At 39.5% G+C, this 24,913-nt stretch overlaps 1 protein-coding gene across 1 annotated transcript; it reads right to left on the bottom strand.

Moving 5' to 3' along the window:
• Positions 1 to 6,617: 6,617 nt before the first annotated feature.
• Positions 6,618 to 24,529, bottom strand: MIS18A (MIS18 kinetochore protein A). The gene is made up of 5 exons (XM_043996129.1): positions 24,202 to 24,529; positions 22,284 to 22,350; positions 14,553 to 14,675; positions 10,712 to 10,808; positions 6,618 to 7,089 (listed from the first exon to the last, which is right to left on the bottom strand). The coding sequence occupies exons 1-5, from the start codon at positions 24,467 to 24,469 to the stop codon at positions 7,009 to 7,011; spliced, it is 636 nt and encodes a 211-aa protein (XP_043852064.1). The 5' UTR covers positions 24,470 to 24,529; the 3' UTR covers positions 6,618 to 7,008.
• Between the last annotated feature and the right edge of the window lie 384 nt (positions 24,530 to 24,913).

The raw sequence follows: 24,913 nt of genomic DNA, 5'->3' as shown, positions 1-24,913 counted from the left end.
AATGAGGGTTTTTGTACTTGGAAATGGGACAATGCTCTATAGGGTCTGAGCTAAGCTATCAGCCTAATCCCCTTACCCTCCCCAAACTCAGGTAGTACAGGGTGGGAAGGAAATTATGCCTTTCACCTGTTGGGGAGAGCAAGTTTACATATTTGTGATTGTACCATTTTTTTGGTTTGTTTGTTTTTTTAGTGAGGCAATGGGGGTTAAGTGACTTGCCCAGGGTCACACAGCTAGTAAGTGTTAAGTGTCTGAGGCCAGATTTGAACTCAGGTCCTCCTGACTCCAGGGCCGGTGCTCTATCCACTGCGCCATCTAGCTGCCCCTGTGATTGTACCTTTTAAAGTAAATTTTTCTTTGTAAAAACGAATCTTTTAGTGGCTAATTGCAATTGGGGTAAAGGGACACCCCCCCCCTACAATTGGAGGGAAGACCATCCTTTTTAGAGTACTTGCAAAACCCTGGGGAATGAGTGAAGTGTAACACAGCTGGCCTTCAGACAGTCGGGGCGGGGGGGGGGGGGGGGGGGGCCAGGAGAGTCAATGTTACAAAATGTTTATTTATGTACCAGTGTCGTGCATATACTGTAGCTATATCGGTGGTGCATCATGTTGCTATTTGTTAACCTGAGCGTACACTAATGCTTACGCATGTCTTATTTAATGTGTATTTGCAAGGAATGTAGGAGGTGATCACAGATTTAGAGCTGCAAAGAAGCTGAGAGGTGGAATTTGGACCAGAAAGGTTAAGCCACTTGCCCAAGGTGACATAGGTAAGAGGCAGAGATAGGGTTAAAACTCAGGTCCTCTGACTCAATCTACAACTTTCAACTGTACCAACTGTACCTCTCAGCCACATGATTACCTATTACACTAGGGCAATTATAGTTGCTCTCTCAAACACTGATGTTTCTGCTGGTGTTTGTGCTCCATATTTTCAGATTCCAAGTATCCCTCCAGTGATGTTGCAAAGGACTAACTACAAAAATTCTGGCCTAGGGAGGAAGGTAACATGCCCTTTCAGATAGAGATGGCTCCTCTGGAATTGGAGGAGTGAGGAGACTAAGAGGGATACATGCTTCTAGCTTCATTTGTTCCCTATTCTCAGTGTTAATTCTCAAAGAAAGAGAGAAAAGGAAAAAAAAAAGAAAAAACAAAGAAAGGAAGAGACATGGGGAAGCATGACAACAATGGGGCTAGACTGCCACCTGGCTGGGAAAAGTAGCTGCTATGGAGAACTGAGATTAAGGCAGTTCAGAAGCAAAGATTCAGGATATATAGGATGCTAGTCCTCCTGGTTAAGGAAAAAAAATCATTATTTGAAGCATGTCAATTATTCTGTATAGTGACAGACTCTGGAACCTTTCTAAGATAGGATAATTTAATGATGGCCTACTATTTAACACTTTACATTTTTTATCATAAAGGGAATATCATTTTATTATTCATTAATCAGAAACCTCTCTTCCATTTCCAAACACTAGAAATAAATCCCTCTGATAACCAGTGTTTTGTAGTCTCTTCTTTCTATACCTTTCTGATCCTAGAATAATACAATTTTGTTTTAAAAAAATACAAAAGCGATTTATATCTTCTCTGTGCAGGATTGGGGGAGATTAAAGAGAAAGGGACACCTAAGCTTCAGACTCTTTAGAAATGAGAAGTTTCTTCTGACTAAAGCAACTGTTTTCATTTATAAGGTGTTTACTAACCATACACATCTGTGTATGCTTATCTTACTCTTGTGCACTTTGCACTGTTGGAAGCATTTTTATATACACAGACATACTCACCTTCTTTTATTTCAATAAATGCTTTCCAAATAGAGTCAACACCATAAGTGTTTACTGCTCAACTGCTCTTCTAGTACAGTATAACAACATCATTCTACATGATGAAACAAAATTATATTTTATTATCCTTGTGTACCCAGGTGTCTGTGAAGGTCAACCCTATGGAGGCCAACTACTCCCTCCTTTGGCCTGTCTTTGCATTGCAAGCATAGTTCTGTCCAGCTACTCCCCTCCTCTTCTCATGGGGTGCAGCAGGGCTAAGGATGAGGGTGGAAAACCTTCTATTTATTTGCCTCATTCTGTACCTATAGAAAAATGGTTCTATGCATGTGTGAGTGGGAAAGCAATGAGAGGGGAGCGACCATCTCCATCACATCAGAGCACTATCAGCTATTTTTAGCTCCTAGGGAAGAAAACCCAGATTGAGATTTGCCTATTTTGGGAGGTTTATAAAAAGGAGAAGTCAATAAAAATCATCTCACTTAGTTCTTGAGTCCCACCGAGTAGGGCTAAAGAACCTCTACGCTATTTTGCTTGGTGATCTCATCAGTTCCCATGGTTGCGATCATCCTCTCTATGTAGCTGATTCTGAGGTCCCTTTATCTAGCTAGCCCCAACATCCTTCCTGCCCATAGCACACTCTGACCTGGGTGTCCTGTAGACATCCTACATTCAACATGCCCAAAACTGAATTCATTCTCTTTTCCCATCCTTCCTATCTCTGCATACTTGAACACAGCTGACACGCCTCTTCTCCTTGAACTCTCTTCTCCTCAGGTTTTCCTGACACTGATGGTCTGGATGAGGTCTCTGGTATTAGCCCAAATCCTCTGTCTCAATCCCTGGCCTCTGCCTCGGTCTCCTCATGGCCCCCTGCTGGTTATGGCCTCCGTAGTCTCTATCTTCTTTTTACATTCCTCAATCAGGAATTGGTTCTTTCTCCTGTGTCCCTAACAAGCCTCAGGGAGATGCTGGAGATCGTTTTGATCTCCAGGCTCCTGCTCAGCCACTTCAGTGCGGGTCTCCAGATGCCTGGCTGATCTTGTCTCCTTGTAGTGACCTATGGGCTCTGGTTGTTTTGACAAGCCTGGTCTGGAATCTGGCTTCAGGTGCTACATTAATTGCATTCATGCTATCAAGACCACTGTTCAGAGTTTTGTCTCATTTCAGATCTATATGCTGGCTTCCCAGTTACAGACCCTCTCCCCACCTTCTCATCCACCTTCCATACTTACCCAAGCTTGGGCTGACTACCCTGACACAGCTCCCTCCCTGCTTCTGCCAGTCCTTTCGTGTGGTTCTGGATTGGAGGAGTCGACATGTTTCTTTGCAGTTTCTTTATCCTTAACATTTTTTTTGATTCCTTTTCAGTTATTTGCTAGGGTTTATGTGGGAGAGCTGGGCTTCTCTACCTTTCATGTTGTCATCTTAACCATAAGTCTCATTAGTTTGGGGTTGTGTGTGTGTTTTTTTTTTTAATTACTCAGAATACAACTTCCTTTTGGATCATCTTTTCGTCTACATTGTTGTATTGATGAATACATATGTACTGTCCTTTGAAATTCTAAACCTTTTGTTCTTCTAAATTTTTCCCCCAATCTAGATCTGCCAAGTAATCTATCAGTATATAGCACCAAATCTATATATTTAGGTTGTGTTTTTGTTATAATGGAATTGGTCCAACCAATCTCTTTAATTCTCCCTTTATTTCTGTAAAGTGCTTTGTAGTTACATTTTTATAACTCTTCTATGTAGCCTGATTATCTCATAGTTTATTCATTTTATAGTTACTTTGAATAGATTCTTATTTTTCCTGGGTTTGGCTGCTTTTATGAAGCTATTGTCTGTTTCTTCCATGGTTACCTAGCGTTTTCTAAGTACATCTTCATATCATCTGCAAATAGAATTGTTTCCCCTTTTATATTTATATTTATGCTTTTAGTTGGTCTTTTTTCTGATGGCTTTAGCTAATATTTCTAGAATTGTGTCAAATAATAATGGAGGGTAGCTTTCACTGGTTTTAAATCCATCTTTAGAGGTACCAGATTTTCTGTCATTTCTCTTATCTTACTGAGAGGTGGATTGATAGTAGAAAGAATGCCACTTACCTTGGTCTTAAATCTCACCCCTAAAATGTTAATTGTCTTGTGACCTTACATATGTTACTTAGCCCATCTGTTTATCCATTGGTAAAATGGAGTAATACCTGTGCTACTTATTTCATAGGATAGCTGTGATAATGTATATAAAGTGCAGGGCAAAGCTTTAAATGCCATACATCACTTATTACTGACCACTCCGAAGGTTCTTGTGGTGATCCGGTTTTGCCTATAAATACTCTTGTTTTCTTCTGGAGATGCTGATTTATTTTAAGCCCATATTTATTCATTATACTGGGGCCTTTTTCTATTTACTGATTTCTCCAGCAGTTCACTTTATTTTTCTGAAATAATGGGCCCCTTGACAATTTCTTTCCTTTTTCCCTTTTATTCTATTTATTTTACTTGGTGCATTTATTGCTATTTTGAAGGAATGAAGAGGAACTGGACTTAGTCATGACCACTCACTCAACTCTCTTGTTAGAGCTCCCACCAATATTATAGCTTTTCATCATTGTTGCCTTTGCTGGTATCTAGATGAATGGGGGGAAGGGAGGGAGTGAATGGGACACCAGGCCTCAAATTATTTTATTCCTGTACAGTCTCTCTTGCACGTAGGCACTCACTTCCTCCCTGTCGAACACTTTCATTCTTTCCATGCTCCTGTAAAATCACTGTTCCAGACTAGTCTTTAACCCTTCATTTGACCTACAGTAGCACTTAAACAAGACCTAGAATTGCAGATAACTATATCCCCTAAAGCTTCCTCCTTTTACTCTTCCCCTCCCCACTGACACAAGGGAACATAAATAGAATGTAGCAGAACCAGGATGCAAAATTTGGTACTGACGCCAAATCCAATGCTTACTATCAAAACAGAAACGATCAAATTTGGTTACTTAATCCAGGGAGACAGAGGGTTAATTGTCTAAGTATCTGAAGGGGGCAGGCCATGTGGGAAAAAAATTAAGATTTATTTTGCTTAGATCCAGTGGGAAAAGAACTAGGAACAATGGTTGAAACAAGCAAATTTTACTTGTATCACAGGATCACAGATGTAGAGTAGGGACTTTGGAGCACATCTAATCCAAAACCCTTCATTTTGCAGTTGAGGAAACTGAGGTCCACAGGGATTAAATGATTCAGTAATAAGCATCTATTAAGAGCCTTCTTTTTGCCAGGCATGGTACTGGAGGAGTTCACAATTTTTTTTTTTTTAGTGAGGCAATTGGGGTTAAGTGACTTGCCCAGGATCACACAGCTAGTACATGTTAAGTGTCTGAGACCAGATTTGAACTCAGGTACTCCTGATTCCAGGGCCGGTGCTCTATTCACTGCACCACCTAGCTGCCCGGCCCCCCTTTTTTTTAGGAGCTCACAATTTAATGGGAGAGACGACAAGCAAACAATCATGTACAAACAAGCTATATATACAGGATAAATAGGAAATAATTAAAATATTTAAATAATTAAATTAAATTAAATTAAAATATTAAAAGAATTAAAAGAATTGGGGCAACTAGGTGGCGCAGTGGATAAAACACAGGCTCTGGATTCAGGAGGACCTGAGTTCAAATCTGGCCTCAGACACTTGACACTTATTAGTTGTGTGACCCTGGGCAAGTCACATTGCCCTGCAAAAACCAAAACAAAACAAAACCAAAGAAGGAAGGAATCAAAATAAAGAAGGGTTGGAAAAAACTTCCTGTAGAAAGTGAGATTTTATTTGGGATTTGAAAGATGCCAGGGAATTCATGGGCCTTCCAGGCATAGGGGACAGCCTGGAAAAATGCCTGGAGGTTAGATATGGAGCCTCATGTTTAGGGAAGCTCAAGGAGGACAGTGTCACCGGAATCAAGGGTCTGGGTAAGATGATGTTAAAGTGGAAAAAGATTGAAAAGGTGGGCGGGGCAGAGGGGCTGGGTGATGAACAGTTTCGACCTCCAAACAGGACTTTGTATGTGATCCTGCAGGCAATGAGGACCCACTGGAATGTATTAAGTAGGAGAGTGATGTGGTCAGACCTTTACTTTAGGAAAATCCCTTTGGTGGCTGAATGGAAAATGATCTGGAGTGGGGAGAGATTTGTGGCAGGCCGACTGATCAGCAGGCTACTGCAAGAGTCCAAGTAGGAAGTGGAAAGGGTGTGGACCAGAGTAGTGGCAATATCTGAGGAGAGAATGACTCCAAGATCCATTCCCATTCTGAAATGCCATAATTCTATGCAAAGCCATTCTCCTAGCTGGTGAGAACACTAGAGAATAAATAGAGCAGGTGGGGTTTCCCCCTTTTGGGACTTTCTTTGGGCAAAGAAGAATCTTTCATTAATCAGACCATTATACCGACCCCTCAGGGGACTTAATTTGGCAGTAACATCAGCTAGCACAGCACCCTACCCATGGAAAGTGACCAATAAATATTTTTTGACCAGGATTTTTGCTCATCCTCCTACACTTAAGTCTGTGAGCATAATTTTCCACCTATTTTTAAATGGCAATGATACATAATTCAATCAATGTTTCCACATGAGATTAATGATTTTAAATTTTCATGTTAATTCCAGAGAATATACTAACATATCAAAGGAAAAAAATCTAAGTTCCAACTAATCTTAAATTTTATCCAAAGTACTCAAAAGCTGTCATAAGTCATTTATTTGTTCATGATAATAGACTTGATTTTTCTATAACATGCTTCCCCACCCCCACCCCCACCCCCATCCCCCAATCAAGCTAAGTTAGCTGTCAAGATGAATAGACAACAAAAAGTATAAGGAAGATGAAGTCAAGGAATATAAAAATGATAACAAGGGAGAAAAGAGGGTCGAGGAATTCATAATAAACTCTTGAATCCCACACTTTATAGTTTCTGGAAGTGATGTTTTATAAACATAATTTTAGCACTGTAATTCAAAATAGAAAAACTTTTATCCCATAATTAACAGTTATAAAGTAACATCAATAGTTACAAAACTGATTAAGCTCTTTTCACTTAAATATAACTTGGGGATAAAATTGCCTTGAGTACATATAACTTCTGCTAAAATGGTACACCAACAAATTACAATACATCCAGAGGGGAAAAAAGTAGTAGTAAAAAAAAAAGGTGAAATGTTTTTCATGTTGTGTCACAAAGACCTGAAACAACTGATTCAACCAGGGACACCCGTAGCTCCAATCCATGCATGATAACTTGCAGCTGTTGGATAAATTAGAAAAAAATTATAAGAAAAATGATAAAAAGTATAATTCTACTATTAATCTGTAAGTCTAATTTTATTCTATAATAGGTAAAAGATGTATTGAAATAAAAATAATTTCCTTAAATGTGAAGCTTTCATCAGACTCTGATGAAGATATAGACAGGGTTTTTTTAAGAGTTCATCACCTTTTACTTTTCTGTACAGCCTTGTAGTATTTCATAAGTTATACAGTAAAGCTTGTTTATTCTTTTTCAAGAACTTGAAACAAATGAAATATTGCTTTAGTTCAAAATGTATATGGATGTTTCATTAATCATTTTTTAAAATTTGTATTAGGTCCTAAAAAGAAATATTTCAATTAGTTGTCAGTTTTTTGTTTTTATAGTTTCTGGTTATCACTCATAGGATTACAGGACTTAGCATTAGACCTCAGAGATCATCTAGTGCAATGCTCTCATTTCAAAAGATTCGGAAATTGAGGCTCAGTTCAGCAAAATGACTTACCCATGGTGGCAGAACATTAAGAGGTACACCTAGAATCTGAAACTAGGACTCTGGCCTCCAAAGCTAGTCCTTTTTCTACTACACCGGTAGTAGGAACACTATTCTTTCTGTCTGCTGTCTCAAACTAAGCTATGTATATATGTAAATGTAGACACTGATCTTCCTGGAAATTGTTTACTAAACCATGGAGCCTAGCAGAAATCCCCAGTTGAAACAGCAGTCAGGAAAAGATTCTTGTTTTTCCAAGTGGGGCAAAAAGTATCTAACCAAGTTCAATGTGTTGGTGTTACTGATAAGATAACCTAGAATCATAACCTGAAATTGAAGAATTTTTAATTACCTCTGTTGGACTTTCTAATGGAAATTTTCTAACAGTGAATAGAAATTTCTAACAGAAATATGAGGAGAGGGAACGAGAAGGAAGGGAATGAGAAATACAAAGAGGAAGAGAAAAAAAGAACAAAGGGAAAAGGATAAAAAGTGAGGGACTAGGCTTTCACAAACAAGATCAGGCTATCCTATACACTAAAACCTTAGAGCTCATCTAGCCCCTACATCTAAAATAGAACCCATAACCTTTTCCCCTAAACCTTCTCTATTTCTGCCCAACTGGACTGCCATCCTTTCAGCCTCCCGGATTCCTAACTAGAGTTGCCACTATTTCCTCTCCCTCATCACTCACACTGAATTCATTGTCAATTTGTCAATTCTCCCTCTAGCAGAGATGTCTTATATGTCTCCTCTCCACTCAAAGGGTCTTCATCACCTCTCACCAGGACTCTTTCCAGTCTGTATCCTCTCTATTTTCCTCACACAGCTGACAAAAAAATTCTAGTAAGACACATCTGACCATGTCATTCCCCTGCCCAAAAACTTGCACTGGGATCCCTTCAATGACTCTGCCTCCAGGATAAAATACTGACGCATTTGAGAGCACCCTATTAAACTAAATTCTATGTTCTTGCCAAATTAGACTGCCAACTAGCTATTACCCAAATGTAGCACTCCATTCTCCACCCCCACACATTCATCATGCAGTTGACAAAGCATTGAACCTGGAATGAGGAAGACCTGAGTTCAAATATGGCTTCATTTACCAGTTGGGTGACCTTAGGCAAGTCAGTTAATCTGTCTCCCTCAGTTTCCTCAACTGTAAAACATAGATAATAATAGCACTTGCCTCTCATGGTTGTTGTGAGGATTAAATGAAATAAAATTTATAAAGTGCTTAGCACAATTCCTGGCACAGAGTAGGTGCTATATAAATGCTAGCTATTATTTACCCAGGCTGTCCCCAAAGCCTGAATTAATACTTTCACTCTACACTTCAAAATCCTTATCTTCCTCAATAGTTCAGCTCTGATGCCTCTTATAGGAAGTGTTCTCTGACCACCACCTCCCTTCAAACTTCCTTGCATTTCCCTATCTTTGTGCATGCATGCTGTAAGCCACCTGTAGAAGGTAAGTGATTTAAGAGCAAGGACAACTTTGTTTTTAGCTTTACGTGCCCACAGACACAATGCTTTGTATACAATCGGCCCTTACTATCTGTTGAAATAAATAGTCTCAATTTCACAGATGAGAAAGCTAAGGCCAGGAGAGGCTAAGTAATTTCTCCAAGACCACATAGGCAGTATACAGTCGAGGCAGAATCTGGAGAGAAGGCCTGGCTCACATGTCCTCAGGACCCTCTGCTCCTGTGGTCCCTTCTTTCCTCTGCCTGGGGAGCATGAGGGGTCACCATCTTAGAGCTCCTCCCAGACCCTTTCTTTGAGGAGGGGGCTCAAGCACTTCACCTCTTCCTTTCCTACCCCTGACCTCCTTCCTGGATCTCATGATCTCCAGAAACTCTTTATTCTGCAAGATGAAACCAATTCTGAAACTCACATCATGCCCCCAGTCCTTTTCATGTGTTGTTTTCTCCTATTAGACCAGGAACTCCTTGCAGGGTGGGGCTGTCTTTTCCCTTTCTTTGGATCCCCAGTAATTGAGCACAGTTCCAGGAACATAGTAGGAGCTTAATAAATGTGTATTGACTATTCCTGACTACTGGCTCCAAATCCAGCTCTCCTACTATGTCATCATGCTTCCCAGAACCTAACCCAAATGACAGAGATTTGGCTGTAGAATAACCCTACCTTCTGAATGTGGCAAGATAATGGAATGTGGTTGATAAGGGGATTTAGCAGATACTCAAAGGCCCACCTGGAGATTAATCTAAACTGAATGAATTAAGTGAGAGGGATTGACTGCTGATTAGCCTACTTCCAGTTAACTAGATTGTAAGCACATCTGGCTGGCCCTTCTTAGAAGCTAAAAACTTTGAACTTTACATCAAGACCACCTTTGGGTCCAGTGAACCAATGGATTTGAATGATGCTAGCCAATCAGCTTGAAGAACCTCCCTTTTCTGGGAGGAGAACATGAAGGAGGAAGTTGATGCTGGCGGAGGACTTCATACTCATACATCAGAATGGTGGCAGGACTACAAGGAGGAGGTTTAGGAAGGCTAGGATTTCTATGCTATAAGAAATCTGTTCTCAATCTTTCACTCTCTTTACTATCTTATATCTTTTAATAAACCCTTAAAAAGCCTAAACTCATTTATCAGTGATTTTAGCCAGTTTCCCCCCAAAACTGGGGGGGACAGATTAGAACCCACATTTAGAATTTTAAATTACACATGAAATAGCAGCAGCAGCTCTGATATTAGAAGAAAAGTTCCACAGACTCGATCCTCTATCTGTATGGTTTTTAAAACAAAACTAAACTCCAAAGGTTTATGAACTACACAATCAATGAACCTGAGATCTTCAAGTTATGGTGACAAAAAGGGCAGAAAATTTCTGGTGTGTAATTCATGTCGTCTGTCTCCCCCACCCCCTGTCATAAGGCAGCATAAAGTAAGAGAAAAAAATATCAATCCTTTTACTTTGAATAGAGCTTCATAACAAACTCAAGTGAAACAATCACTATGTAAATTATGAAGGTGGGCTTACACACCAAAGCAGTCAACTTGGTAGGGAATATCATCATTTTCTGGAGAAAATTTGTTAGTTTAACTTAAGGTCTTCTATATACCTGGAGATAAAACTTGTAAATGAAACTAATTACCTTCTTTAAAACACTTTCTATTACATCTTGTTTATCAAGAGTTATAGGCTCTTCCGTTTCAGGCACAGCTTCATTTTCAGCAGAACCTAGAATGTAACTAAAATATAACATGGTCACAATGCACATAAAGTCAATATGTGAACAATATTGTGAATATTAACATTAAAGCTGAAAGCATAATGCTCTCTTTTTTTTTTCTTTTCTTTTCTTTTTTTTTGTGGGGCAATGGGGGTTAAGTGATTTGCCCAGGGCCACACAGCTAGTAAATGTCAAGTGTCTGAGGCCGGATTTGAACTCAGGTACTCCTGAATTCAGGGTCGGTGCTTTATCCACTGCACCACCTAGCTGCCCCCCATAATGCTCTCTTAACACTCTATTACCATCAAAGAAAAAAAGAGACTAGTTTTGCCATTAGAAGCATCCTAGACACTGAACAAGAAAATACTCATCTTCTAGTTAACAGAACTCTATCCAGACTTGTAACGATTGGGATTACGCCACCTGCTGGAGACTTACTGTAGAAAAGCTCCACCATGAGGTGAAGGTCTCTGAGGGCAAGACCATGCGTCTTTTCTTTGGCGTCAGGAAGTAACATTTGCTTGTGGGAGGAGGAACGGGGAGGCTGGCGCTCTGACTCACTCTCTTTCCTGAGGACTCTGGTAGAGAAGGTAGCTAGAAATGCGCTTTCCCTTTAATAGATAGAGGAATCTAGGCCTTTCCTCTCTCCTTTTTCTATACTGTTATTAACATATTGTTAGTTAGCATAGGTTATTATATTCTGTTATTTTTGACTATTTCATCAAGGAAATGCCCCGTTTCTTGAAGAAACAAAGCGGGGACTGTAATGATTGGAATGATGCCACCTGCTGGAAACTTACTGTAGAAAAGCTCTGCCATGAGGTGAAGGTCTCTGAGGGCAAGACCTTGCGTCTTTTCTTTGGCATCAGGAAGTGACGTTTACTTGTGGGAGAAGGAAGGGGGAGGCTGGTACTCTGACTCATTCTCTTACCTGAGGACTCCTGTGCAGAAAGGAGCTAGAAATGTGCTCTCCCTCTAATAGATAGAGGAATCTAGGCCTTTCTCTCTTTAGAAAATTCTTATTCTTCTTAATAAATGCTTAAAAGTCTAACTCTTGCTAAAGCTTATAATTTATTGGCGACCATTCATCAGAAATTTTAGACAGACTAGCTAGAATTTTAGCCTTTACAGACTGATTTATGTTTTAATTGTCTTAAAATCTCAAAAAAAAAATTACTGGAAATAAAACCAATCAACTAAAACAACTGATTCAAAGTATATGGGTCAAAATAAAGGATTTTTAAGACCATTTTTTATAGTTTCTGAAGAAAGTCAACTTCAAAGATACTTTATGCTACAGAAAAGAGACTTCTTAAAAAGGAATATAAATTGAACTTTACAGCAGAATATTTTACTCTGCCTTAAAATTGTGATTTCAGAGACATCTTTGATTAGACAGATATTCAAATCCAGCCTCAGACACTTGACACTTACTAGTTGTGTGACCCTGAGCAAGTCACTTAACCCTCACTGCCCTGCAAAAAAAAAGGGGGGGGGGGCGGATGAATCGGACAGAGTCCCTTGATTCAAAACTGTGGTCTCCAGTTAGTCTAGACAGAGAAGGTAACTTTCTATCCATTAAGAGGGCAGAATTCCCTTGTTTCAAAACATGAAAGGGATACTGCACTACTTCTGGAAGGAGAAATAAGCAGACTGGATTCTAATAAGAAAGAATGTCATTATGATCATGTTCTGGTCTAAACTATCAGGTTTTCTGGAGACTTTTGACCTCATTCTTTTTCCTTGAATCAAGCAGAGAAGCTCTTTGAATGTTCTGCCTCCTTCTCTTTTCTTTCTGCAGGCTCTTTTATGCTTCTCAAGTAACTCTGAGACGAACTTTATTGGGTCTAAGACAGGTATCAATGGTTAATCCCCTGCCATACTCTTCTTCAAGAATATCTGTGTGTCTTACGCTGTTTAGGGTCTTTGATACAAATTCTATTTAGGTTATATGGTAGCCATTTTTGATTACTGATTAGGCTCTCTGCATTTCTGGGGAACTATCAGAGCCTTGTATAGTACTGGCCTGTCATCTGGTGGTCTGCAGTTACATTCTCCAAGCATTTCATGCTGAAGCCATGAAACTGCAAACTTTCAGAAGACCCTAAGTGGTCTAGTCAAGGTCATGATATATTCCCTGCCCTCCTGGCTTTGCATTTTCCCAAACATGATTTGAGTCTAGGCAACACAACTGCAGATCTGCCCTTGAGTGGAGCTCCAGGAGCAAGTTGCTGCCCCCAAATCTTGTCAACTGGCAGGAAGGTTCTACAGGTTCAGAGCAACATATTGTCTGTTTACTTTTATTCCCCCTTTTCTGGAGTCTGAGGGACAGAACTACAGCTCTGTTCTTCTCTTGAAATATGACTCTGAAAGATCCCCTCTGGATTAGAGGGACAGGCAATGCTGCAGTGCCCAATATCACATAGGGTCTGAGGCCAAGGCCCCCTCTCTACAGTTAGTGACAATGCAGCATCTCCTGTACCCCAATGCTGGACTGAAATCTTAATCCCCTCTCTGATGTCAGAGCACTGTGGACCAGTTATGTTCTTGGGGTCTGGATCCTAGATCCTGACCCACCTCTGTTCCTCAGTTCCAGCCCTCATCACTTGCTTATGGATCTGTGATCTTGTGCTGGAAAGATGAGCCACTAAGGTTTCTCCTTAGATTTCCAATCACAATCCCATCTTGTGGTGCTTGTCTGAGATCTTTGCCATAGTGCTTCCTCCTACTCTGCCATCTCGGCTGGTCTCCCATATTCTTTTTCAGAAATATCTAGATATCCTATACCATTTAGGATCACTGTGATAAATTCCATTTTAATTATATTGGGATTCTTTGCTTATATTGGTTCTCCATATACTTGACTGGGTTTGTATCAAAATGAGCTAAAAATATCTCCCTTTTGGTCATATGCCAGATCTTTCCATCAGTTCTTCTCTCCTCCACTCTCTCAACCAAAAAAAAACCAAACACACAAACAAACTTTTTTTTTGAGGTTCAGCTTCCAAGTATTCTATTGGCCAAAAAAGTCTAAAAAGAATTTGAGCACTGACTTAAAAGATTTGGGACAGAAGACTTGAATACCCAAACTTGAGAAGCAATGGTTATATATCAGTATTCACAGGATTCTTTTCATAGGTAGCAGATTTGTACTACTAATTATGCTTTGTTTATGCTAAAATTCCAATGAACTTGCCTTCTCCAAGGGCAATGGCCTTCAAATGTGTTGTATGACAAGGGGAAAGACAATGAGAGATTTAGATGTATGCCCCCAATAATGCTGATAACCAACTTGACAACACATTGAGATGAAACTATGCAAATGATAATATTCTGAAAAGAAAAGAAAGCCTACATATCTCTCCAACTAAAGTCATTAACATTTGTTCGATTTGTAATTGTCCCTTTTGACAAATCATGTATAGTTTCCACCATTTGACATGGAAAAAAATTAAAGCCAACTTAAATAATAAATTACTTTTGGCTTTGCAAGAAGAATCAAACTACAGCCAGTTCTCACTTAACTTTCCCCAGGCTTTGCATGGTCCCACCTCATCGATACCCTGCAGCCCCCACAGCAGAGTGGAAAGCCAAAGGATCCTTGTGAGGCTGTACCAGAAGCTGCCCCTGCCGCCAGTCATGGGAGCATTCATAAGGCAATTTTTGTAAAGTGAAAACTGTCTGTAAATACTTACAAGTTCATTTTACATCCTTTTATTTTCCAAGGACCAATTTTAAGTGTAACGTCATAAAATAGACTTACCCATCGACTGATGAAACATTGAAGCAAAACAAGTCTCTCTTATAATCAAGATGTCTGGGTGTACATCTGTATATTTGGCCAATATTCAGTGAACATCCATTGCAACTCAAAGTCTCAATCATGCTAAAGAAAAATCATTGCTTTAGAAAAGACAATACTTATTCATGATTTTTAAAAAGATTTCAACTGTTATAAAACCAGAAACTATTCTTCAAAACTAAAGTTCTTCAAACATGTTACATTGATCACAAGCCAAACATCAACAAGCTTTCTTATTCACTGTATATACACATTAAGTGAATACACTTTGTATTTGTGTGCATGTATATAAAAATACATGTCTGTTACATATAATATATTATATATATAAACATATAGTGAATATTAAGTAATCCCGGGGGAGAGGCATCAGCAACTAAGGGGATCAGGAAAGGCCTCATGCAGATACTACTTTAGTTGAGCTTGAAGGCATCTTGGAATTTTAATTAGTTGCCCACCTTATAGCAAAGCAATCTGTTCCTAGTAGCCTCTTAAATGCTTGAATGATCCTGTACTCCCCTTACTGTTATACACAGAAAAAAGCCTCCTACTTCTCTATTTCGCATCTGTGTACATTTCATTCTCCTCACCCCTTCTTTGTTATTCCATGTCTCTAACTTCCTCCGTCAATACTGAATATCCTCAGTAGTAAACCATCTTTAACTAATCTTACCAGTTTTGATGTCCCATTTAATCCATTTTCCCTCAGCATTTATAAACTCATAGACTAAAATCTCAGTACAGTAATATCAGTTTGAATTCTACTAACTGGAGAATTCAGGAATAGGTGGTGTGAGTCTCCAAGACAGATCAACAACCAATGGGAGCTAAGGGAGCTGGTTCACAAAAGAAGAGAGAAACGGATCCATTCAGTTTTTTCACAGCATCCCTGCTGGAATATTGCTAGTTGGTCTCCCTCACCAAACAGCCAAGAATAGCAGAGAACACACATCAACACACTTTAATATGGCTTGTGCCATTGAGAAAACTGGAGTTCAGCCAATGTCTGCTAACCCAACCCTAAATCCCAACTTTTAAAAAGTTGCCACTGCTGTCAAAGCCATAAAATACAGTGAAGTTTTAGGCATAATTGCTAAGATCTTCAAGTAAGTAAAGGCTGTCATCATCACTCTCAACCAAAGGATAATAATAGCCTCCCTGCTTCTAATCTGTCTCCTCCAATCCACCCTTCCCACAATGTCACACCCCCAACCAAAAGCCTTCAATGGATCCCTATTGCCCATAGGATAAAACACAAACTCCTAAATTTGGTGTTTAAAGTCCTCTAAAATCTGGCTTAAACCCATATATCCAACTTTACCTCATGATACACCCCATAATCTGTTTGTTCAGCCATATTGAACACTCCAAACCCTCCACTTCTGTGAATTTGCATTCCCCATGCCTAGAATTTACACCCTCACCTCTGAATCTCAGAATCCTTAACTACCTTCATGATTCAGTACAGAACTTCTGACTAAGACGCCAATATAGAAGATCAAAGAGAAGCACAGCTCTCCCACACAGACTGCAGCACATACATTTATAAAAGGGCACCAGAAAGATCAGTGATCAAGAACACCAAAGAAAAAGGGCAGTTAAGTTCCTCTATTCTGTCCAGGACTGCTTAAGAAGTAAAGAAGCTTATCATGGTTCAGAGGAGAGTCTCAAAAGGGGAGCAAGGTAAGATTAAAGGTCTGGAGTCTGCTGGCATTCCAAGTGAAGTAGGTCAATAGTTCTGTGAGCATTCTGAGCCAGGACCCACCAGAAGAACCTGAGCTAAGCTCAATCATACAAGGCTAGTAGCCTGTGAGTGCTCTGAGCTCCAAACCCAGCCTAATTTCATAGAGCCTGAAATGTGTGGAGGGGCACTATACTAGAAGAAGCATTAGTCAGTACTCAGGGCTCACCTGTTTTGGTAGCAACAAGAGACAAAGACTGCTCCCATTCACATTGTGGTGTTTAAAAATCTAATGTGTGGTCTTTTTTTTTTCTGTCCCCAGTGTGGGGAAAGCTAGCTAGGATTTACTCATAAATTAGAAGCTTCAGCAACAGTTTAGGCATTAAGCATTTATTAAAGTATTTTAGAGGTTAGCAAGGAGAACATGTGGAGTTCAGAAAAACAGGAAACCTATCTACCCTAGAGGAGAGATCAAGAGTTCAGTCTGGCCTACTTCTTCTGCCACCAACAACCAGTTCCTGCACCAAAGAAAAAAAGCTAGAGAGCCAGCCGAACTTCCTACTTCCGCCTCCCTCCCCCGGAAGAGGCGATCCTTACACACTTCTTCAAGCTAATTGGCTGGTGGCATTCAAGTCCATTGATTGACATGACTTGAAGGCAGTCCATGAATAGAACGCGGTGCTCAGATCCTCCAGCTAGAACAAGGAACTTCCTGATGCAGGGTTGACCTTCAGCCAAGAACTTCCTGACATTGGGTTGACCTTCAGCCAGGCTCTCTCAGCAGGGTGGCACTGGTAATAATTTTCTCACAACATTAAGAGCAAAAGACAAGGCCAGCATAATGGCATGTGTGCCAGGAGGATTTGTAGGAGGCCTACAGAGAAGTGGTTCTCCAATATATCTAACTGGACTTTCCCAGGGCCACAGTAGAACACAGAATGAATTCTCAGTGATGGATTGTACAATGAAACAGAGAAGAGTTGAGGCCAACCCTTTACCATTTCCACAAAAAGAAGAACCTAGTCCCAGATACTCATCCAAAACAGCAGTGGCAATGGCATCTAAACTACAAAGGGCGCAGAAACAAACAGGGCTTGTCTCTACCATCATTAAATACAGCATAAAGTAGAGACTGTCTCTAGCACAGTCTCATGGGGAGGGAGGGCAAGGGAGGGGGAACAGAACAAAACAGAAAAAAATGAAAAAATGTGGTTCAAGAAATAACAAAAAGGTTAATTGCACAAAAAATAAAAACAGAGCCTCATTAAAAAAGAATGATTTAGTCACAAGGGCTCCAAGAGTGGTCATAAAAAATTAAGCAAAAGATAAAATATTAAATCGAGCTGAACACAACATTGAAAATCTTACTCAAGAACTGAACTTTCTGAAAAACAGAATGGAGCACACAAAAAACAAATAATTCAACCAGTAAACAAGAAATGAAAATGAAGTCAAAAGACTGAAAAAACAGAAGAACATATAAGGTAGAAAAAAAATTATTCTGTAAAAACAAGGATAAATAATAAATCATCAAATTTCTTGAAACCATGGCAAACAAAATAGCTGGATACCATATTTCAAGAAATCAGAAAATTGTCCAGATCTATCAGAAACAGAAGACAAAGTAAAAACATAAAGAATCCATCCTAAGAAAACACCAAATTGTAAATATCAGAATGCAGAGCTAATAGTTTAAAAAAAATAGCACAAGTGGCCAGGAAGACAAAATTCAAATATGAAGAAGCCATATTCAAGATAATAATAATAGTAGCTAGCATTTATATAGTGCTTCAAGTTTTGTAAAACACTTCAGAAATATTATCTCATTTGATCCTCACAAGGTGTTATTATCTATATTTCACAGTTGAAAAATCTGAGGCAGACCAAGGTTAAGTGACTTGCTCAGGGTAACCTGGCTAGTATGCTGTAAGCTCCATGAGGGCAGGGACTGTCTTTTGCCTCTTTTTGTATCCCCAAAGCTTAGAACCATGCCTGACACATAATAACAACTAACAATAACAGCCAACATTTATATAATGCTTGCAAAGTGCCAGGCTCTGTGCTAAGTGGTTTACAATGATCTCTTGATCCTCACAACAACTCTGAGAGGTAGGTGCTATTATTATCTCCATTTTACAGAAAAGGAAACTGAGGCAAAGAGAAATAAAAGGAGGGAGGGCAGGGAGAAGAAAGGAAGGAAAGGGACTTAGAACCAGATCCCAAACCATTTGACAAAGCAACAATTATCAGGCTGATTTGGTATTGGTTAAAAAAAAGAGAGGGGGGTAGCTAGGTGGTACAGTGGATAAAGCACTGGCCATGGATTCAGGAGGACCTGAGTTCAAATCCGACCTCAGATACTTGACACTTACTAGCTGTGTGACCTTGGGCAAGTCACTTAACCCACTTAACCTTCACTGCCCAACCAAAAAAAAAAGAGAGAGAGAGGGAGAGAGGTTGATCAGTGGAAGAGATCAGGTATAATACATAAAGAAGCAAGTAAAAACTAAAGACCCCAACTACTGAGGGTAAAGACTCACTTAATGACAAAAACTACTTGAAAAACTAGACAATGGTCTGGTAGAAATTAGGTAGAGAACAACTTCTCATACCAAATACCAAAATAAGTTTCCAATGGCTATATGACCTAGATATAAAAGGTCATAACATAAAAAGTTAGAGGAACAGGAAATAATAAAGTACCTTTCGTATCTATGAATGGGGAGAAAGTCCATGCCTGAACAGAGGATGGAGATGATTACAGAAAATAAAATGAACAATTTTGATTATATAAATTTTTTGCACAAACAAAATCAATGCAGCTAAAATTACAAGGGAAATCAGTAACTGGGGGTAAAAATCTTTGCAGCAAGTTTCTCTGATAAAGGTATCATTTCCAAGATAGAGGAAAGAAATTATTCAAATTCATAAAAATAAGAGCCATTCTCCAAATGATAAATGGTAAAGATATGATGAACAGGAAGCTTTCAAAAATAACTTATCCAAGTTATCAATAGTCATATGAAAACTATTCCAAATCATTAATAAGTAGAGAACTGCCAATTAAATCAACTATAAGGTTCCACCTCAATCTATCAGACTGGCAAAACTGCCATAAAAGGAAAATGACATATATTGGATGGGCTGAGGGAAAACAGGCACATTAATTCACTGTTGGTAGGAGCTTTGAACTGGTCTAGTTATTCTGGATAGCAATTCGGCACTATGCCCCAAAAAGCTACTAAGTGTACATACCATTTGACCCACCTATTACTAGGTCTAAACTTTGAAGCAATTCAAGAAAGAGGAAAAGGACCTATATGTACAAAAATATTTAAAGCTACTCTTTCTGTAGCAGCAAGGAACTGGAAATTAAGGGAGTATCCATCAAGTGGGAAATGGCTAGACAAGTTAATAATGTATATGAATGTGATGACTACTATTTTGCTATATAAAAGGAATAGATAAAGATAGGAAAGAGAAGTTATAGGGGGTGAAGGGATAGTATAGTAATGCCAAAAAAAAATTAATGAAACATCTAAAATAAACAAAGAAGAGAGCAGAAGTTAAGAAGGGGATATACAAGGAGGCCAGTTTAAGAACTACCATAATAAATTATTATATTGTTAAAAAGCCAAGCCCATTGGTAAAGGAAGCACAAAAAAGTACTAAAGAAAATATCACCTTAAAAAAAAGACTGGGACAAATGGTAAAAGAGGTACAAAAGGCCAATGAGGAAAAGAATGCCTTGAAAAGCTGAACTGGCCAAATGGAAAAGGAGGTACAAAAGCTCTCTGAAGAAAATCATTTCTTAAAAATTAGAGCAAATTGATTGAGCAAATGGATTGAGCAAATGGAAGCTAATGACTTTATGAGGAACCAAGAAACAATAAGCAAAACCAAAAGAATGAAAAAATAGAAGGTAATGTGAAATATCTCATTGGAAAAACAACTGACTTGGAAAATAGATCCAGGAGAGATCATTTGAAAATTATTGGACCACCTGAAAGCCATGATCAAAAAAGAGCCTAGTCATCATCTTCCAAGAAATTGTCAGGGAAAATTGGTCAGAAGGTAAAATACAAATTGAAAGAATCCACCAATCACCTCCTTTAAGAGATCCCAAAATGGAAACTTCAAGAAATATTATAACCAAATTCCAGAGGTCTCAGGTGAAGGAAAAAATATTGCAAGCAGCCAGAAAGAAACAATTCAAGAATTATGTAGCCACAGTCAGTATAACACAAGATCTTGCAGTTCTACATTAAAGGATCGGAGGGCTTGGAATATGATATTCCAGAGGGCAAAGGAACTATGACTACAACCAAGAATCACCTACCCAGCAAAAATGAGTATAATCCTTCAGGGGGGAAAATGGGAACTCAATGAAATTCAATGGAACTTTCAGGCATTCATGATGAAAAGACCTGAGCTAAATAGAAAATCCGACTTTCAAATACAAGACTCTAGAGAAACATAAAAAGGTAAATAGGAAAAAGAAATCATAAGGGATATTAAAAGGTTAAACTGTTTACATTCCTACATGGCAAGATGATACTTGTAACTGTGAGAACTGGAATGACACCCCCTGCTGGGAGAGATATTGCAGGGAAGTTCCGCCATGAGGAGAAAGCATGTGACTTGGAAACCATGTGACTTTAGCATCTGGAAGTTAAATCTATAGAACCACCCATGGGACCTGTCAATCAGAGCTACCAACCAATTAGCTTGGAGCTGTGTTTGTGTGTGGCTGGTCCTGTTTCAGGTTTCACAAGGGGGATTCTGGGAGAAGCCCCTGAGGAAGGGTCTTTGGGGTTCCTGACCTCAGCTTGGCAGGTTGGATGCTGGGGTCTATTAGATAGTTAGAGGAAATTTGCCTTTTACCTCTTTCTCTCTCCTCACCAACTTCTGATGCACTTTAATAAACACTTAAAAGTCTAAATTCTTCCTAAAGCTTCTAATTTAAGGCAACCACTCATTAGATTTTAGACATCATAGCTAGAATTTTAGGCCCCTTACATAACTCATAATAACTTTTTCATTATTAGGGCAGCTGAATGGAGTATATTTAGACAGAGAGCACAGGTGTGAGTTGAATATGAAGGGATAATATCTTTAAAAAAATATTAATGGGTGAGGGGAATGCACTGGGAGAAAGGGAAAGGGATAAGTGGAATGGAATAAAGTATTTCACATAGAAATTACAAGCAGGATGATTTCAGAAAGTCCTGGAAAGATTTGTAGGAACTGATGCATACTGAAGTGAGCAGAACCAGAACATTGTGCACAGAGACAGCAATATTGTTTGATGAAGAACTGTGAAAGACTTAACTATCCCCAACAAAACAATGATCCATGCCAATCCCAAAGGACTATTGATGAAACATACTATCCACCTCCAAAGAAAGAACTATTATTGATGGAACACAGACTGAAGCATGCTATTTTTCACTTTTATTTTTTTCTTTTATTCAAGTTTTCTTATACAAAATGACTAATATGGTAATAAATCATGCATGTATAACCCATATCTGATTGCTTACCACCTCAGGGAAGGGGGAGGGGGGGGGAGGGGAGGAGGGATAAAAATTGGAACCCAAAACTATAAATAAAAATGTTTATTACTTCAAAAATTTTTTAAAGCCAAACTATATTTAATGGAAGTTCAGTTTCACATACATTTCCTTTTCTGCTCTTTGCATATGAAAATATTCATGTATATCAAGATCACAATAAAGAAGAAATTTTGTTTTTAAAATTAGTTCAAGTATACCTCCTCCATGAAACCTTTCCTTATTCTGTAAGTTCTCAATGCTCTCTCCCCTTGTCAGATTACCTTGTATGTATGTAATTATTATATTGCTTCAACAGAACAGTATGCCTTTTTTGAGCAGAAGTTTTTTCATTTTTACATTGAATGCCTAATGCCTATCATAGTGTCCTCCATATGTTTAGAAAATGTTGGTTAAATTAAGTTTTATACATAGATAATTATTTAACTTTCATCTTACCAGCCATATTCATTTTTTCTAGTGGATAGCTTCTGTTCCTTATCCACATAAACATTAGCTGAGACAGCTAGAATGAGAAACAAGTAACTGCTGGTTATTGATGTCCTCCTAGAATATTTAGAGCTAGGTAAGATATAATAGTTAATTTAATCCAATGTCTTCATTTTACAAATAAAAAATTTATTCAAAAATTAAGTTCACAAGGCTTGTGAGTAGTATAATACCACCAACAATAGTATAATCATTTTCTTAGACAACACTATAAAGTAGATTACTGCAAATGTCTGTAACATGGTGTACTTGGATTAGAAGTACATGGCCCCCATTTGGTTTCATAATTTGGACTTCAGTCTTCTTTCTCAAGACTACACAGTATTTTTCAAACATTCTTTCCATATATGTCAAAAAGTTGAAAATTAATTCCTGCAGAGAAAAATATTTTGTATTTAAAAATACTTCAGGGGCCATTTATATCAATTACAGCTAGGTCTACTTGATCGTGTTAGCACACATCTAATAAAATATTATACCAGCACCATCTCAAAGTTCAGAGTTGGTGCTAAAGTAGTACTTCAGCAAGTACTAAAATTGGGCTTGGATCTCACATAGCATATGTTGTATTGTAAGTGACTATAATCTACAACATCATACAACTGTGTTGGTGTCTTTTCCCCCGTTATTAAACTATAAACTCCTAGAGGGTAGGCACCAGGTCTATTATAAACTTTGAATCTCACCCAGCACAGTAGTCTACACAAAACAGGCAATTAACGGTTTTCTTGGGGGGGGGGGGGTCGGGGGAGGAAGGGAAGGGAATGATTGATGAGTCTGAAATTAGAGGCTAAATAGAGTCCTTTGAAATACATTATTCACCAAAAGTAAGTGTTAGGTAATTGTACCGTTAGAGTAAAATGTTAATGTAAATACTAGTATCTCAAATTAACTAAAAAATTTACAGTTTGCAAAAAAAGAAATATTACATACAAATGGTCCAACATGATCCTCTTAACTGTGAGAATCCTTAACTTAGTCGGAGGATCTAAGCTATTCATTAGTCAAGCACCTGTGGGTACAAGTCACCTCTGAGCTTTTTTTCTTCATCATTAAACCGGGGATAGCATATAAACTACTGGAAGAGACCTCTCAGATCTAGTCCACGAGGTTCTTAACCTGTGGTCAATAAACTTTTTTGTAATTTGCCGAAGGTTAGATCAGGTTTGCAAATGATCCTCAAAGTAGCTGTTATCATCCCCATTTTAAGGATGAGGAAAAGAGAGGTGACTTGACTTGCCCTAGGTGATCCACACAGGTAAAGGTCTGAAGCTGTCTTCCTCATCTTTAAAAAGTGAGGTCAAGGGGCCGCTAGGTGGCGCAGTGGATAGAGCACCGGCCCTAAAGTCAGGAGTACCTGAGTTCAAATCCGACCTCAGACATTTAACACTTACTAGCTGTGTGACCCTGGGCAAGTCACTTAACCCCAATTGCCTCACTAAAAAAAAAAACTAAAAAAAAAAAAAAGTGAGGTCAAGAGACCTGGGGGGGGGGGGGTGAAGGGGGTCCCAAAGCTATTGCCCATGTATAACCTCTATCTGATTGCTTTCCTTCTCAGGGAGGGGGAGAGAGGATGGAGGATGAGAGGGATAGAATTTGAAACTCAAAGCTTCAAAAAAAAAAAAACCCTTGAAAATTGTTTTAACATGTAATTGGGGGGGAATTTTAAAATATATATATTTTTTGAAAATAAAATCTATTTTTAAAGAGTTTGGGACACCTCCCTTCACTCCCTGCCCCTCCCCCTCCCCTCTCGCTCTACAGTCCTCCCCACCCCCTCCTTCAAAGCCCCCCCACCCCCGTCCCCTCCCGCTACCTCCCCCCTCCCCCTCCGGCCCCCTCCGGTCCCCTCCCCCCTCGCCCTCACCGTTCAGGAAGAAGCAGTTGCCGTCAAAGTCTGTGCCCTCCCAGCTCATTGAGTCCCCCAGGGGCCGCTGGCAGCGAGAGCACAGGAACACGCACGGCATCTCCTGCCGCCGCGCATCCAGGTCACTCCCCGTTCCGGGGCCATTAATGATCTTCGACTGCTTTTGCATACACCGCCGGATGTCTTCCTCCGTGACATCTCGGGCTTTTAGCTTCTGAATGTGTAAAGACCTTTGGAAGGTAGTCTCCAAGGGATCGGATTCCGCCATCACTTTCAAACCGCCCGCCCGCGCGCTGCCAAAGACCGGGGGGGGGAGGGGGGCGGGGCGCCGAAGACCCGTGGGGTGCATGCGTGCCCCGAAGAAGGCGGAGCCCGGAGGCGGGGAAAGGAGGAGCTCCGGGCGGGGGGGAGGGAAGGGGAAGGACGGAAGCTGCCCAGGGCTTACTTCCGCCTCAAACACCAGATGTTGGGGGGGCGGGGAATAGGAGTCTCCTTGGCTTCACTGCGCATGCTTCAGGTCTCAATACTCTTGACTCGGAGCGCCGCATGGCCTTCAACTAAAGGACAAAAGAGCCTTCCACGCTATACTGATGTCCCACTTCTAAATGGCCTCCTCAGGCTTCCTCCATCTTCCTTAATGGATGGTTTCTTCCCGAAATTGTCAACTACAAATATTTTTAAAATCACAGGATATGCGCTGGAATATGCTCTT

This window comes from Dromiciops gliroides, chromosome 3, assembly GCF_019393635.1.
Source record: "Dromiciops gliroides isolate mDroGli1 chromosome 3, mDroGli1.pri, whole genome shotgun sequence".
NCBI classification, from domain to species: Eukaryota; Metazoa; Chordata; class Mammalia; order Microbiotheria; family Microbiotheriidae; genus Dromiciops; species Dromiciops gliroides.
This window is presented reverse-complemented; position numbering and strand designations above follow the sequence as displayed.